General features: G+C 47.7%; 1 protein-coding gene across 3 annotated transcripts in view; it reads left to right on the top strand.

Annotated features, from left to right (window-relative positions):
* The first annotated feature begins 841 nt into the window (after positions 1-841).
* PIK3CD (phosphatidylinositol-4,5-bisphosphate 3-kinase catalytic subunit delta) overlaps positions 842-17,296 on the top strand; it is a 53,913-nt gene continuing 37,458 nt past the window's right edge. For all 3 annotated transcript variants that reach the window (XR_012155539.2, XR_012155538.2, XM_073316575.2), the window contains exons 1-2: positions 842-956; positions 15,940-16,103. Coding sequence is in view for 1 of the 3 variants with exons in the window: in XM_073316575.2 (XP_073172676.1) it covers positions 15,963-16,103 (141 nt within the window). In the remaining 2 variants the exon portion in view is untranslated. The remainder of the gene's footprint in view (positions 957-15,939; positions 16,104-17,296) is intronic.

The following is a 17,296-nucleotide window of genomic DNA, read 5'->3' as shown; positions in this document are numbered from 1 at the left end:
TATCAGCTTGTTTGCTCTGAATAATTTTGTGTGTGTGCGAGAGAGAGATTTGGGATGTTTGTGCTACATTGTGTCTCACATTTGGGCCTTGGAAGGCTCAGAGGTACTCGCCAGTCATTGCCCTCGATTTCTAGCACAAACTTGCAAACATGGTACAAAACCTTCTCCTTCAACCGTCATGATGACGATGATGGAAAAAATTAATGTATTACTTTCAAAATAATTTCTCTGGTTCCCTTCTGTTGTTTGACACACTTGCTTTGTTGTATTTTACTTTAAATTAGGCTGCAAGCTCACTGAAAGGTGGAGGGTGGATAGTCCTCACTCTGTGTTTGCAGGAGCACCTGGCAGGCCAGGGCCCCACTCCTGATGGAGGCTGCAATAGTAACAAGTATAGGCTGGTAGAGTTTGACAAGGCTCCTGTGGCAATCAGTACTGTGGTAATCTGGGGGACTCTCTTTGCTGTGGGGAAATTCCTGGCCAGGTCAGAGTCTGTCTGGATAGTGATGCTCCTGGGTGTGGTAGGTCTTGCAGGAATTCAAGGGCCAGATCTGGCCTGGGGCGGGGATGTCACTGGGTTTGCCCAGGCTCTCACCCCGGCTCAGTGTAACCCCTTGACTTCGTGCTGCGGGAGCTGGGCCCCCAGCCACCCTTCCCCAGCTGCCAGGTGGGGGCTTTGCCGGGGAGTCCTTGCCCCCTGGGGCCGGGCACTTTACAGACGGCCCCTGACGCCCTTGCTGCCGAGCTGGGCACTTTGCCGCCGCTCCCTGCCCTGCCCTATCCCTGGGGAGGGGCGGAGCCGCGCGCTGGGGCCCAGCCCCCCGCTCCCCCTCCCCGGGCGGGGACGGCGGCTGCAGCCGCGCCGCTACACCGGCGGGCGGGCGAGCGAGCGGGTCCATGCCGGGCGGGGAGAGCAGCAGCCCGGCCAGGAATGGGCACGGAGCCGGCCGAGTCAGGTCAGTGGAGGAGGAGGAGGAGGAGGGGCAGCCCCCCCAATGCTCCTGGGGGGCAGCCCCCCCAATGCTCCGGGGGGGGCGCAGCCAGACCCCTGCGGGAGGGGGGAGCGCTCCCCACTGCGCCCCCGTCCATGCACCCCGTTAAAGGAGCCGCAGGAAACGACCCGGACTCCTCTCTGCAGCACCCCGGCCTTGCCCCTCGCTGGCCTCCCCGCCCCAGGCTCCCTAGGGTGGGGGTGGGCCCTGCCGGCGTTCCTGCGGCTTTGCCCTTCTCTCCATCCTTGCGGGTAAAGCTGCCGGGCCCGCTGTCCCTTTCCCTGCTTCCTCCTTGAGTCATAATGCAGAGCGCTGGGCCGCCTTCCGCTCCTGTGGGCTGGTCCCATCCTCTCAGGCAAAGCGGTCTTGGGAAGCTGGGCACCCATGTACTCCTGCTGCGCTTTGGCTGCTGAATGCCAGATGTTCTCGTTCTTTGGACTGAAATGAATATTTCATTTTCTTTGTGTGCGGACTCCTGCTACTTGAGATTTTTCTGAGCCACTACATGGTATTACTTCATCAAGAATTCAGCCGCCCTGCCTAGAGAACATGCAAGCCTACCAAGTGTTCGTTGTTAAGATGCCTTTGCTATACACACAACAAGAAGACATGGAGTTAAAGTCAGACTCTGATTTTAAAATACGCTTCCTTCCCTCTCCTAGGAGTAGCCGTTTAATATTTTTGCCTTGTGTGATTTTTATAACCCAGCATGTTCATTATAATTTGTCACATCCAATATATCAACACAGTGCTCTGTTTCTAGGATATGACATAGTCTCCAATAAGATCCTCCTCCTTCCTTTGAGTGCTTTATCGTCTCAGTAGCGTGAAGTCAGTCATTTTTGTGTGCTGATATTAGTATGTGATATTAAGAAATGAGGTGAGTTTGTTTCCAAAGCATCATAAGCGATTGTGAGGGGTTTTTGTTGCAAGAGGAAAAACAAGCTTGAAGCAGTGTGTCTTTTTGTGTGTGGCAACTTTGACTGCAACAATTGTTTCAGACTGGTCTTGTTTGGATTGAATGGTTAGTGGTTTTTACTATAATACTTGTTGAAACAATTGGAAGTATTTGCCCCTAAAAGAGACATCCCTTTTAGGCAAGTTAAACTGTTTTAATGCCCAAGAACATTTGCTAAACAATCTACATTACAATTTGCTTATCATACTCTTCAGAAACAAAACAGAAAAAAGGAAAAATGCTTTTTATAACAAAGCGTTTTGGAGAGCAGACCATTGTAAGATTATATTTTTGTAGGGGTGTGGGGGGGAAGGAAGGCAGGCATCATTGAAGAGGAAGGGCTGGCAGGACCAGACATGTTTCACTTCCCAGTGTTGAGTTTTTGGATCCATTTCTTATGTCATCTGGCTTCTTTCTGCTCCCTTTTCTAGACCATTTATAGCTCTTTTCTGTTCATAAATTTGTGCTATCTACAGAGGAAGGTCCTCTAGGTCCTTTCATACCCATTCCCTCCTTGATCCCCCTCCCCCCACGTATTCAGGATTGATCCCTGTTATGCACTTCCTAATGTTTTATCCAATCTAATTTAAATTCCCAAATTAAAACTAAAGTGTGTTTCAATGGCATCCAGTCATCACCCTCCCAAAATTTCATAGATTTTTAAATCCAGAAAGGGTACATTGTAATTATCTAGTCCGCTCATAGAATTTCACTTGGTAATTCATGCATGAAGCACAATAACTTGTGGTTAGACTAGAGAAAGATATCCTGTCTTGATTTAAAGACTTCAAGTGATGGAGAATCCACCACATTGGTTGGTAAGTTGTTCCAATGGTTCCTCCTCAATAACAATTTGGGCCTTATTTCCAGTTTGAATTTGTCAAGCTTCAACTTCCAGCCATTGGATCTTGATGTGACTTTGTCTGTTAGATTAAAGAGTTTTCTAGCAACAGAAATCTTCTTTACAAAAATTCCACAACTTCAGAAGAAATCCCAAACATTAAGAAGTCTGGAAGTAAACAGTTAAGGGATGCAGACAGTTTCCCATTGCTTTAAAATCCTCATTATTACCCCTGCTTGATTTACATAACCCACCCAGCCTTAATCTTGCTGTGTAATTAGTTCGCAAGCTTTTTGGGGGCAGCATCTTTTGTGTTTTGTATAGTCCCTAGTATAACAGGGACTCAATCTTGGTTGGGACTTTAGATGCTAGTGCATTTAGACTATTGTAAGCCATTTTTTTGACTATCACAAATGTGATCAGGTTACAAGGTGATTAAGAAATCCTGGTTTTCTAGTCTGGGGAGACATTTCCATTATAGGAAATAAAACTCTCTTCTAAACTTCCCCCCCAAAATTCTATCCTGGCATGAGATATAGGGCATAAGAAATTTAAGGGGGTTTAGTATCTTTTGGGGAATGTTACTTGAGGTGTTTGAAAATTTGGCATATCATGGGCAGCTAGCGTCAATCTTAGCTTCTCAAGCAATGGGGCTTCTACCGCTTGCTTTGGGAGGCTATTCTACGAGCCAATAGATGTGACCTTGGCATCAGGCAGTTTTTCCTGATATTCAGCCTAATTATTATCAGCTTTTTGTCATTATTCCTTGTTATAGCTTTTTGTTGACACGCTAAATCCCTTTCTTTCCCTGTTTTTCTTTTCATCCTTCATGCATTTGTAGATTGCTCCCTCCCTTAGTTATTGCTTAGCATATTTACCCCTTTTAACCTTTTCACATCTCAGTCCCTCCACGCTTTCTAATCACTCTTGTAGCTCTACATGTTGCCATGTGACACTTCAGCTGTTTTACAGATCTTCCTTTAGTGTAGACAAACCTCAATTTAATCTCTCCATTTTTGAGCGATTATAAGGCCTCATTGTCCATTAGGTTCCAATGCTTTGTAGCTTGCCAGCTGGTGAACTCTCAATGTTGCTGTGGCATATGGAGGATCCAGTATAAGTATGTGCTGTATGCCATGAAGCCTTATTAATTTTTGGGCCACCAGGAGACCGTCTTATTCTCCAGACAAGCTGTTTCTTTAGCAAGTTTAAAAGAGTCTGATGAGCTATAGTTTGGTGCTTAGGAAATATTTTCCTCTAACACCTGGATTGCTTTGTTGCTTTCAGAGCCCTAAGAATTTCCTTTCACATTCTCCGCTCCCCCCCATTTTGTACCCCTTTCTCAGAGAACACCTCAGAGAACACCATGTTGCAGTGACTTTCCTTTTGGCCAAGGAGGGCTGAATGAGGCTCACTCTTAAATCTCCCACTGCTCTGAGATTCCTGTTCTGCACCACTAGGTGGAAGGCACTTGACCTGTTAATACTTAAGCCTGTTCTTCCTTGTTCCTGAGCTTTAGAATTCATCACCCACCCAGCAGATTGCCTGCAGCTATCAGGAGTCACCCACTTATTTTTGTGGCTGGCCAACCGTAGCCAGCCTTACCTCATTGGATACTAGGGTGTGCTGCCAAATACCCAGTTAATGGCAGCAGACGCTGCCTATTGTGTTCTTAGCTGTGGAGTTTGAATTATGTGGTTTGATGGGGTATGAGGAAGAAGGTCTTTTAAAAACTGAGATATGTGTACATCTTGTGTGTGTGTGTGTGTGTTTAGGGAGGGAGGGAGCCAAAAACAGAGAAAGTTGGTTCCTGTCTGGTAGTTAGAAATATGTTAGAGGCTTCTTTCTTTTCCACCAGTGAGATGTATTGGGTTTCTGGCTTTATGGCCCATACAGGGGTTGAAACATTTATTTCAGAAACGTCTTCTCTCTAATTAGATGCTTTAATTCATCACCAGCTCCACCAAACTCCAAATTGAGCTCAGTTGAGCAGGTAATAATACCTTCCACTTCTGTTGTGCCTTTCATCAAAGGATCCCAAAGCGCTTTACAAATATTTAAGACTTACAGCATCCCTGTAAGGTAGATTTTGGTATTTCTGTTTAACTTCTGGGGAAACTGATAAGCAGAGGAGTTAGATAATTTGCCCATGGTCGCACACAGAGTCAGAGTGGGGAATGGAATCTAGGAGTCCTGATTGCCCAAGCCCCCGCGTTAACTGCTGGACTGTGCTGTTTTCCCCTAGACATGCTTCCTCAAGTAACATTGAGAACTCAATCGCTTCACTATGAACGCATCTATTGCGTTGTGACACCCAAAATCTTTCTACCCAGAAAAGGGTCTTTGGTCCCTCTAGACCAGTGTTTCTCAAATGCAGCCACCATGGCCACATGTGGCCACCAGGGGCTTTTCTTGTGGCCACAACCTCCTGGGCAGTGATTGGGGGTGGGGGCAAAGCAACGGTTCCTTCCCTTGGGCTGCAAGGAGGGGTTGGGCCCTGCCCCCCTTTGGCGCCACAAGTCCAAGAGGAGCAGATAGCTGGTGTGAGTTCCCCACCTTCCCAGGGGCAGTGGGGTTCAGGCTTCCGGCTTCAGGCCTGGGGTGGTGGGTGGCAGGTGGCAAGCGGCAGGCTCCGGCCACGGGCTCTAACCTTGGGGCTTTGGGCTCTGGGTTTTGGCTGTGCAGTGGCAGGCTCCTTTTTCCTGGCCCTGGGCTCATCACCCCCCTCATCACCCTTGGCCCCCGCTGCTGCCCCCAGCCCTTCACCCATCCATCCCATCACCCTTGGCCCCTGCTGTCTCCCCACCCACCTCCCCATCCAGGGCTTAATATGTCCCCTGGCTTGCCAGGGCTGAGTAAGTCTGATGTGAAAAGTGGTATTTGTATGTTTGTAAATATCACTCATCACTGCCTCAGAGCTAGGTAACCAGTCTGCTGCTGTGAAAAGTGATATTAAAAAATATACAAATATCACTTCACAGGAGCAGACTTTCTAGCTAGTAAGCCTAAAAAACTCTCCAAAAACCACAGCCAAAAAAAGACAAGAACATGCAAAACACCTTTTTTGTGTTTCTGTTCTGTTTAAGTCCAGTAAAGAATAGACACAACTGTACATTATTATTGAGTGTGCAAATAAAAACCCTATGTAAATAACTGATTTGGACAGGTATATGTGCATATTTATTTGTTTTTCTTAAATTAATTATTTTAGGGAAAATTGTAATAGTGGCCACCAAAAAATTTGCAGTGAGAACCCCTGCTCTAGACAGCTAATTTTCCTCACTATTCTTCTGCTGTTCTCTTTAACTTGTCCAAGCTTTTCCCTCTACCCCCTCTCTCAAACCCGTTGATTTGTGTGTCACTTCCAGGATGGTGCATGATGTTTGGCTTTGGTATTCTTCTTCTAAATGATTTTTACCTGATCTCCACCGCCCCATCCCCCACTTACCCCTGCATATGCTTGTGGTTAGATTCAGGGGTCTGGTATTTCACCCATGCTTGTCTATTAGTGTAAGTGAGGGTGGATCGGTTTGATATTCTTCTTTCTATTTATTCTGGAGCAGGAAGACCTATAGAACAGCAGCCTGTTATGTATAAGGACTTCTTTTCTGTCTCCCCTTGCTGACAGCCCCTTCCCCATTAGCCATATGCACAAACAAGGTTAGTTCCAGTCCAGATTATATTAGCAGAGCTCTGCTTCCCATTATTTTCCCCTGTGAGCTTCTAATGGCTGTATGTGTTTGTGTGAGCAGTGTAAAGTCTCTGGGGACAAGAGTTCCTGCATATGAAAGAGCAGGATTAAACCAAAGGGTAGAAGTGAATGCTTTGGGGCTGACCTTGTGGTCCTTGTGTAGATAAAATTTCCCTCGACTTCAGCAAAGGGTTTGATCTGCAGGACTGAGACGTCAGGCAATGCAGTATTAAATCTACATCATGTGGGGTGTCTAATGAGACTCCATGGTCACTACACTGATGTTCCTCATTGATATTTTGACACTAAGAGATACCGAACAAGCAATGGATAACATCAGCTCTTCTGCTATCAAGGAAGGGAATCATTGTCTAGTGTTCAGAACAAAGTACTGGTGGGTCTTGACTCTGATTTAGTTCTTGTTCTGCTGTCTTGGACAAGTTGAATTGGACCCCTCTGCTTCAGTTTAATAGTTTTGTGTTTTTAACCAACCTATGAAGAAGGTGAGTAAAGGAGATTAATTGTCAAGTGCTTAGATCTTTAACTCAAAGACACTGTAGAAACATTATAGCAGATAAGATTATATATAAACAGCAAAAGGATGAAAAAGGCTATTAGCAAAGGAATGCAGTGAATTAACTGGCAGAATATAAATGATTGATGTATAAAATATAGGCTGGTTTAGACATGAGAAGACGTGGAAATCCTTTCCTTGATTTTATTTTAGATAGAAGTAGAGTTCAGAATATGGTTGGCCAAATAGTCTGAAATAGAGTAGATAATACAAATGAGGATTTGAGGAAATTAACATTTATTTCATATTATTATTAATAATTATTTATTAATTTGTATTGCCATAGTACCTAGTCACGGACCAGGACCCCATTGGTCACTATATGAACACAACAAAAAGTCCCTACCCCAAGCAGTGTACAATTGAAGTATAAGATGAGACAACAAATAGATATAGATAGATGGGGGTGCATAAGTGAACAATGAGACAGTATTCATCATCATGATAGGCAATAGTCTCTGCACGCCAACAGTCAGTGTCGCTGTTGTCAATTTTTTTCTGTAGGTATCATGGCAAAGGAGAGGGTTAAGGAGGGATTTGAAGGTGGATAATTAGGTAGCGTTGCAGATCTGTGCTGAGAGCACCTCCCAAGCATATGGGGCAACAGAGGAGAAAGTACAAAGGTGCTTGTTTGAAAATGTAACAAGTGGGCAGCGGCAGCTGGCATTGTGGGCGGATTGGAGGGGAGCATCGACAGCTTGATAGGAAACGAGAGATGTTATGTAGGGTGGGGATTGACTGTGAAGGACCTTAAAAGGGAAGACAAGCAGCTTGTATTTGATTTAATGGAGGAGGGGGAGCTGGTGGAGGGATTCAAAGAGAGTGCTATAGTCCAAGTGATGGCCTAGGAAAAGGATCTTTGTGGCAGCATTCTGAATGGATATGAGCAGGGCAAGATGGCATTTGTCAGGGCCAGAGAGAAGTTGCAGTAATAAAAACATTAGATGATGAGAGTTTTACCTGTGTGGATAAGAAACTAACTTTGGTTAGATAACCTTGTGTGTTTAGTTTATTGGTCAGATCTGGCCACACCATACTGGAGAGGGAACCAAAGACCTTAAGAGGGAGTAAAATAGGATGGATGGTAACAGAAGTTAGAGCAGCCCTGTGGCAGCTCTTATTTATGTGGAGGGTCAAACAAGCTACTGGTTGTCCCAGGGATTGGGGGCGCACAAACATGTCTTTAGGCACAGCTGAGCTGGACCGTAGGGTCTGGGCCTTTCATAAATGACTTAATAGGAATTGTAAGGTATAAGCAAAACTTGATGAGCATAAATGTTCTTACTGTTCCCCAAAGAGAATGCCCTTGGTAGCCCAGGAGCAAGGCTTTGGTGACTCCCACAATGATGTGGGCTGGGTTCCTCAGGGGCTTCATAAGGGGGAAGTGAAGCAGCAACTTCTACTAGCCACTAGATATAGCTACTGGCTTATATCTGCTCAAGGCTGACAGCAACCAGTAAGTCACCATCTGATGGCTGTTCAGTAGTGGCCTATGTGAAATGAGTTGGTGGTGTCAGTACTCTTGGTAGCGGAACAGAGAGTCCTTCCTGCCTTGCTGGCAAGATTCAATAAAGAAGCCTAGAACTGAAGGGTTTTTTGCGCCGAGATAGAGCCCTGTAGGTATGGGTAGATGCATTTGCTGGGATGATGCAGGGGAAGCTTGCATTGCCACAGAGAGATGAATTCAGTCCCCAAGGAAGCTGTTCTGGCACCTTTCACCAGCGTGAAATTCACTTTAAATAAATAAATACATTTTCCAGGTTAATTGGTTCTAGATGACTTTAACGGACAAATGTAGCCACAAAGGCCGTCCTCTTGCAGTGAGCTTGTTGTGGGTGAGTCCACCGTGATTTCTGTCTGTGCAGAACTTATTGCAAGAATGGAGCCAAAATAGGAACTTTGGTCTATTTTCATCAAAGTTGGGGGGTGGGGGAAGGGTGTGTGTGTGTCTGGGTATAAATTCCCTTGGTCGTCTTCCCCACCCCCGTCACTGCCTAACATGAAAGTCCCTTCTTGCTGTCCCCTACTCTACGTGCATCACCTGTGAGCTCTGCACCAGGCACTTTTTACAAACTGGAAAGTTAGTTTTGCAGTCGTGGGATTAGCAATGTTGCTGCTGTCAATTTGTAGGCGTCGGAGCATTCGCATCTGCCTGGTGCAGCATGGTGGAGGCTTGTGTAATGCTGTGCCGTTTGTGATCTTTTTTTTTTCTCTCACCCCCTGAGTGGTTGCATATTGTAAACACGCTGGAGCTGTGGTTGATAAGCTTTGTAGGAGGAGATAGGTTTTTTGTTTTTCAAGGGGCTGGCTTGCTTAATAGTGACTGGATAACTTTAAGTGTCTCTTTATGTAATGTACTGCATAAAGAAGAGCTTTGTATGTGATGACACCGTCCTCGGGGCATGTTCTGAACTCATAGTACATGACTGAAGCCCCATACTTATGTCATACCAATATGTTTAGCATGGCAACAAATAATGTAGTTTTGCAAATGCTACCCCGATATACCAGTTCAGGGACTACCCTGCATTGTAGGTATTTTCTACATTGTCTCACCAATGTACTTCAACCCTGCCCTGACATGCTCTTGCGGTGCAAATGCATTAAGAAGAAGGGGACCTTCTTATCTCATGGTAACTAACACGAGGTAGAAGCCTAGTGAAGGCAGGGCAGTTTGCAGCTTTCACGTGGGTTAGCAGGGTAAGATGAAGGCTATGGGGGAGTTTAAGGTTTAACCTCCATTTCCAGCCTGTGTTTTAAACTACGATTGCCGTGTCTTCCCTAGGATTTCATGTCGTGTTAGCTAACTGGAAGTAAGAGCACCCCTAGTGAAGACAAGGCCCCTACGTGTGGAACAGCGGGCCACGAGGCTGCCATAAGGGAGCCAGTTAGTGCCAGTAGTGATAGCTTTGGTGACGTCCCCTAGGAACTAGGCCGAACCCACACCATTCATTTTACAAAGGAACTTACGCAACGACTGTTAGTTGTTACCATCTCTTGGTCGCTGCTGGGCTAACTCTGAACCGGCGACGGGGGCCATGGGGAGAGAGCTCAATATCTCATTACCAGCCCAGTCTCCCACAGTTGGTTTACGTTTCTAAAAAAATTATTCCACAGTGTGGCCATTCCCGTGGTCAGCACACTGTGATGAAACCTCCAGGAGCCGTCAGTGCGCAGAGGCAGTGGGCTTTTCTTAATCGCCTCGTAAAATCAGTTGTCTTTCACAGGCCTGATCTTCTAGGAGAGGTTAGGGAACTGAGGCATCATGCCTCCTCTTCCATGCCTGCTGGGAGGTCCAAGCTTTGTCATCTCTGTCACATAGGAGCTTGTCTGTCTTAAAGACTGCTAGGGGTGATGGAAGGCTCCGCGCAGAGGATGTGTTCATGGCCCAAACCTTCCTCAGATATGCAGGTCACTTTCAAGAATCCAGCAATGACCTGGTTGTCTCCTGTCCTGCATGGGTTCTCCCACGCATCCTCCTGCTAGCCTCATTGTGGTCCCCATCAGACAGGTTTGTTCCTTACAGAAGGGTAAGGGGTAAAGATGGGGCAACTCTGCCCCTCAGTCTGCTGGGGCCCTGCCCATCTCAGGAGATCAGAGAATACATTCTGAGCAAAATACATTTCCCTTCATCTTATTGCTATGCACCCAGTCATGCCTGCAGCACCCATAAAGGGGGCTGCAGACCGTACACAGCCCCTTCCAAGAGGCAGCTACTGCAGGACTTGAAAAGCCCAGTCAGCCAAAGCAGAGCCCTGGAGTAAGGTGACCATACATCCTGTTTTGGCCAGGACAGTCCCTTTTTAAGCCCTGTCCTGGCTGTCCCGACTTTTTTTTTTTTTTTTGGCAGAAGTGGGCATTTGTCCTGTTTGCTTTTGCCAACTTGATCAGTTGGCATGAGCAAACAGGACAAATGAAAGTGGGGCACAGAGGAACATGCATGGGGGTGAGCAGAGATGCTAGCCCTGCGCGGGCGGGAAGCAGGGCTGAAACGAGTAGCGACACCAGCCCCAGCCTCGCAGGGGGGACAGTCCGGACTCCGGTGAGCAGTGACGCCAGCCCTGCATGGGGCTGGGGCGAGTAGGTTGGGTCAGCCTTGCACGGGAGGCAGGGAAGCCTCAGGTGAGCAGCTCGGGCCAGCCCTGTGCAGGGAGGGAGGGAGGGCCAGGGCTAGCCCCACGTGGTGTCCTGTTTTCCCTTTGGGAAATAGTCACCTTACCTCAAAGGACATCTCACTGGTGCTCTTGTTAAGCAAAGACTTGGAGCTACGGAGGAGCTAAAATGCTGCCCCCGGGGTAAGAGACTTTTGTGCACAGATGGGCCAGGAAAGAGGTTCTTTCCCAGGGTGAATGAGGAAGCATTGGAGGGTGAGGCCCCTCCTTAGGGCTGTGTTCTAATGGGAGGTGCTCGTGGTATATTTTTGTTGCTGTGCTGTGTGTCTGTGGTCTATACACAGACTATTATTTCTGTAAGGTTCTGGGGAGCTCTGTGCTTTTTTTGTGCCCATTTCTCTCTTTTGGCTTTTCTGTAGCACTCATCCATCACAGCATCTCTTTCTGCCGCTTGAGCAAATGGGTGTGGTGACAAACCTATGTATATCCCTGCAGAGGGCTATGGTCAGGGCCCTACAGAACAAAGAATTAAAATACACACCCAGGGAGGAAGGGTGTTTAAGATGTTAGGGTGTGAGCCTGGGGCCTGAGACATGAGTTCAATTCCCTGCTCTGCCACCGACTTTCTGTCTGACCTTGAGGGAGTTATTTAGTCTCTTTTATATATGGCTCTACTCCTTCTCTGTGACATGGGGATAATAGAACAGTCCACCCTTGCCGGCTGCTGTGAGGATAAATGCGTTAATGACTGTGAGGTCCAAAGATGAAATTATAGGAGCCAAGTAAATGCCATAGATAGCCTCATCCTGCAGCCCTTTTCACATGTGCGGCAGGTTTGGCTCTCAGGTGTTGTTCAGCGGGTGACACTGATGACATAGGGCTGGGCGTAGGAGATGAGAAAAGTGGAAGAAGGTTTCCTGGTGGGCTGATCTTGCTAATATTTTTACATGTACCTCCAGTGCATGGTCCCTGGAGTGCCCTGGGGTCCCCCAGGATGAAAGATCAGACTCTGCGACAGTCGTGTAGCCCCTCCTGGAGTGGGGAGAAGCGACAAGCTGGCAGGGAGGACACTGCACAAGGGGGTGGAGCGGTGGATTCTGGCCCAAAGGCACCCGTCCCAACTCCTGGCTTTTACCAAAATGTCATGGTCAGTGTGTTCAGGGTGCTGGGGGGCGGTGTTCAGAACCTGGCCAAATGTCATCCAACAATAATAAACGAACCCTGTAACATTGTAAATGAATACAGGTTGAGGGAGCAAGTGGCTACAGGGTTGGGAGGAAGAATGACTAAGACAGGGACATTAGTCATGTTTAAAACATCACCTGGGAGTGGGCTTTTATTTAAAAGTTTGGGGAAGAGAGAGACCAGAACCTCAAGGGTGAGCGAACTGTGAACACCACAGCTAAAGCCTGGGTCCCTTCTGGCATAATTCCGGTTCTTGTATCACTGTAGTACCTGAGCGCCTGCCAAGAAGCTAACGCCTGTCCCTAGTGGCTTTCAAAGATTTGCAGGCCTTGAACCCTGGACCTTCAGCTCAGAGCCCTATCACTTGTGCTACAGGAAGAGCATAAGATGGGATCTCTGGTGGCAGGGTGCTGGGCGAGCCCGCATACCCACCAGGTAATGTCTGGAACGGAGCCAGGGCCTGCCAGAGCTTTGAAAGCCAAAATCAGCATCTTCAGTCCTCCACTCCACCGTTTATAGGCAGCCTGGGTAAAGAGTCATATACTATGGGTAGCTCAACGCGGTGACCCAAGTGTTGGTGCTACACTCTGAGTAAGCTGCATGCCACAGCGCGGCTCCATGGAGAAGGAAATGCTGCCGCTGTTGTCCTTCGTGTCCACAGGTGAGCATGGTACAAGCCAGGGCCTAGCCTGAGGATCACCCTTCTGTGGCATGCTGGGGGGACGGGACGGGACGGGACGTGAGTGATGCATGAATTTTCTCCTAACACACCGTTTCCAGGCGCTATGGTGGTGTTACAGTCCAGGCAGAGTTACTCAAGGCCTGGACTGAGGAATCCCTGCAGGGCTCAGTGCATGGTCTTCAATTTATCTTCCTCCCGAGGAAAGGACTGAGTTAGCCCTGCTGTGCTGCTAGGGAGTCTGGGTACAGTATTTCACACCTGCTGTCTGGATCACAGAGCCACACCTCCAGGATGCCGCATGGGATGTAAAATCCAGTTTAGCTGTGCTGGAGAGTCAACCCCCCGCTGCCCTCCTGGAGAGTACTGGAACCGTGTTGGTGTAGTGGGGAAGTGGAGGTCGTGGGTGGGAGTCCTGGAAATTTGCTACTCTCACTGGTAGTGAGTGGACAGGAGAGCAGGATCATTTCTGTTGCTGTGCCTGACTTGAACTCACAAACCCTGCTCCTTCCCTCCCTCTCTAAGACACATGGGTGGCTTGTGGTCTCTGCATCCGGTCCCAGTGTGATACAACATGTTCTTTAAGGAAGTGGGACAGATAAAACATGGCTCGTGTTTCTGGGAATCCTTACCTCACTGCTGATGGGGAAGTGTTGTGCTCCTAGGCACTGGCAGATAAGATTCTGGGCTTCTCTTGTCATGCTTATGCATAAGACTGGCTTACAAGCAGCTCCCGAGGTACTTTGGGGATCCTGCCTGGCCTCTGCAGCCCAGGTTTCCCCCTCAGATTAAAGGGGGAGAGAACTCGCGGCCCCAAACGCGACCCCTTTCTGGCAGCTGCTGAGCCTGGGTTTTAAGTTGTAAACAGCAAATTCAACACAAGTTTCATGGAGGGAGAATAAATGAAACCCCATAGTGTTGCTCCTAGTGTGGGCAAGACTGGGTTTAGGTGCTAGGGAAAGGGGTCAGTTTGATAGAAGCCAAAGCCTTGATTATCCACGGCGTGAGAAGCAATAGGGTGAGCTTTCCTCACGCTGCATAGTCTTCGTGCCTCACCCCGACGCGAAGGGGGTCCCCTCTGCGAGCAAGAAGGGACTTCAGCCCTGTGGCTTATTCAGGCCTTGGTTTCTTTGCTGAGACTGCCAGTATGAGCCTGTCTGACCCTCTGGGTAGGTACTTGGGTAGCTAGCCTGAGCCATTGCCTGTGCTGTTGTGGCCACACTGTTTTAGCATGTTAGCTTGAACAGTGCTGGGAAGTATGCTGCCAGCTGGTGTGTAGACGTATCCTAAAGGGCTAACTGGAACCATCCCGATGTGATGTGGGCACCTGCCCATCAGGAACTATACCCAACATCTCCAAACTCATTCTGCACAGATCAACAGATGGGAACAACGCTTTTCTGACCATAATCAGCAGAGTAAATTAATCCAAGCTATGTTCTCTTGTGGATGTTTCCTGCTGGATAAATGGGTGGAAACTGATGAATTCTCCTGATCAGCATTACATATCCCCAAAGAAGAAACCAAGTGCGGTAGGGTTGCCAGTTTTGGTTGGATGTATTGCTGGAGGTTTCATCCCATAACATAAACTTTAATTAAAGATTAATTTTTAATTCTGGGAGACTCCAGGACAATCGTGGAGGGTTGGCAACCCTAAAGTGAGGGGATTAGGATAGTCTGTGGCTTCTGGGTAATGACTAATGCCCTCTGCTGTCCTTGGAGTGTTTGCCATCTGAAGTTTGAAAACAACTCTTTGGGTTTGGGGACAGACTCTCCTGCTATTCATAGTGTGGGGAGCAAATTACACATTCCCGCAAGGAAGGAGGGATAAAGCCAAAATCAGCCCCCATCCTGTGGCCCCCCCCGCCCCCACTCCTGGCCATCCCACTCTGTGCATTTATTCCCCCTATTCTTTTAAAAACAAAATAATAATTTTTAATCTTAAAAAATTATAATCTGGACCCGCACCAACTCTTCCTAGTATACCTGGAACTTGGCTCTGGAAGACAGAAATGGGGTTGAGACAATGAGGTACAGGGAGCAGGATGTCAGGCTGGGAGTTGGGACTCCTGGGGTCTGTTCGCTGTTCTGTCACGGACTGAGTGTGTGGGGAAGCCCCTTCACTTCTTGGTGCCTCAGTCTCCCCACCTGTACTGTGGGGGAGAGAATTCTGGAATCTCCTTTGTGAAGCGGGGGTGGGGGTGGGGGGTCGATGGGAAGGCTAATACGAATGCTAGAGCTGATAAAATCATTGGGCTTGGGAGTGTGCGTGGGGGTGGGGTGGGAGGGGTCAGTTCAGGGCCAAGCCAAAAAATAAAATGTAAAAAACAAAAAATTCCATTTCAGTTCAAAATAAACCTTTTCTCCCCTCACCAAAACACACACACACACACAGTTTGACTAACAAAAGAGAACGTCCACTAGAAGAAATGACATTTCTGGGGGAAAAAAATATATCAGGTGGTGGTGGGTTGTTTTTTGTTTTGTGTGTTGTTTTTTTTTCTGACCAAAACTATTCACGGTATGTGATCCCAAGTTGCAAACCGTTTCTGTGCCCAATTTCATTTTTTGGCGCATTTAACATGCACTAAAAAAAAATTTGCCCAGCTGTAACACTAAGTATTTCATATTTTCCAATGACTACGTAGAAACTGCTTTGAAGTGTACGCATGGCAGGGTCTGGGTGGACCCGAACAAGGGCGTCCTTGATTTAAGGCACAGGTTTTGGACTCTGGAGATCGGATTGAATTCAGTTTCCCCATCCATGAAATGGGGATGATAATCTGGTCTGGTCAGAGCAGGGACCGTGTCCCAGTGTGTCTGTGCAGTGCTTAAGCCCTGGTCTTGTTGGGGCCTCTAGGAATTACTGCAATACAAATAATTGTCCTTTCTCTCCCTTTGTTGCAGATTGTAGCTAAGAAGTGAGCAGGATGCCCCCAGGCATCTATTGCCCTGTGGAATTTTGGTCCAAGGAGGAAAACCAAACTATCCAGGTGGACTTCCTGCTGCCTACAGGCATATACCTGAACCTCTCTGTATCCTGCAATGCCAGCTTGGGGACCATCAAAAAGGTACCAGCCTTTACCACAAGCCTCACCCCTGTGGCTAAAGAGTCACCTTTGGGATCGATTTTACAAGCGTGCAGGGCATTTTTCTTAAGTGAACTCAGTGCCTGAGAAAGGGGTTGGATTCACAGCCCCATTTAGCCACACACTGGCAGCAATGCAGGCTTCTCCCACACTGTGCTAATAGAATGCCTTATTCCTGACCCAGAGGGACCCTCCTCTGGGACGCTCTCTCCACAGTCCTTGTCAGTCCTTGGTGTTGCTGCTGAGGCTGCCAACATATGGGGCAGTTACAGGGCCAGCTGTGATGGGCATCAGTCCACTGGGAACTTGACTCAGTTCACATCAGCCCTCAGATGGTAATAGGTTTTTGAGTAACTACTGATTTGAATCAGCAACTGAGGAGTGAAAGATTCCCATATTCCGTTGCCACTCACTCGCTCACCGGAGCACTCGCTCCTCACCCTGAGCCTTTCAGTCTCAATGGTCTTCTGTGGGCCAGCGAGAGAAATCCTCCCTGGCAAGCCGAATACAAATTCTGGATTAAGTCACATGTTCTGCAGTTGTTCTCTGCTGTGACTGCCCTTTTAGGGTATGTGTCCACAGCAATAAAAAATCCATGACACCAAGTCTCAGATCCCAGGTCAATTGACTTGGGCCTTATGCGGCTTGGCGTGCAGGGCTAAAACTAGCAGTGTTAGACGTTCTGATTCCAGCAGGAGCCTGGGCTCTGAGGCCCACCCCTCTTGCAAGGTTTCAGGGTCCAGCCCAAGCGTCTACACTGCCATTTTTAGCCCTGCAAGCCCATGGCAGCTGATTCAGGCCAGCTGCGGCCGTGCCATGGGTCTTTTATTGCAGTGTAGACGTAGCCTAATTTTTTTGCACAGCAGAAGCTGTGTCGTGGCGATTGGGAACTTTGGTTAAAAAGAAAAGTTTTCGGTGTTTCCTTTGAGGCATAAAATGCTGAACAGAATAGTAGAGGAAATGAAATTACCTTTTCAATTCACTAGGCAAAAATCAGCGTGGAAAAGGTTCTCGTTGCAATAGCAGCCTGGCTTACATGACTCACACAGCACAAGAGACAGACAGTCAGTGCCAGATCATTAGAAGTTCTTTCTGTGCCGGCAGTTTTCAGGCCAGAAAACTGTGGACACAATAGATGTGCTTTAGTTGTTAAGTCACCAGCTATGTGGTCACAA

Source organism: Lepidochelys kempii, chromosome 18 (assembly GCF_965140285.1).
Source record: "Lepidochelys kempii isolate rLepKem1 chromosome 18, rLepKem1.hap1, whole genome shotgun sequence".
Classification (NCBI taxonomy): Eukaryota; Metazoa; Chordata; order Testudines; family Cheloniidae; genus Lepidochelys; species Lepidochelys kempii.
This window is presented reverse-complemented; position numbering and strand designations above follow the sequence as displayed.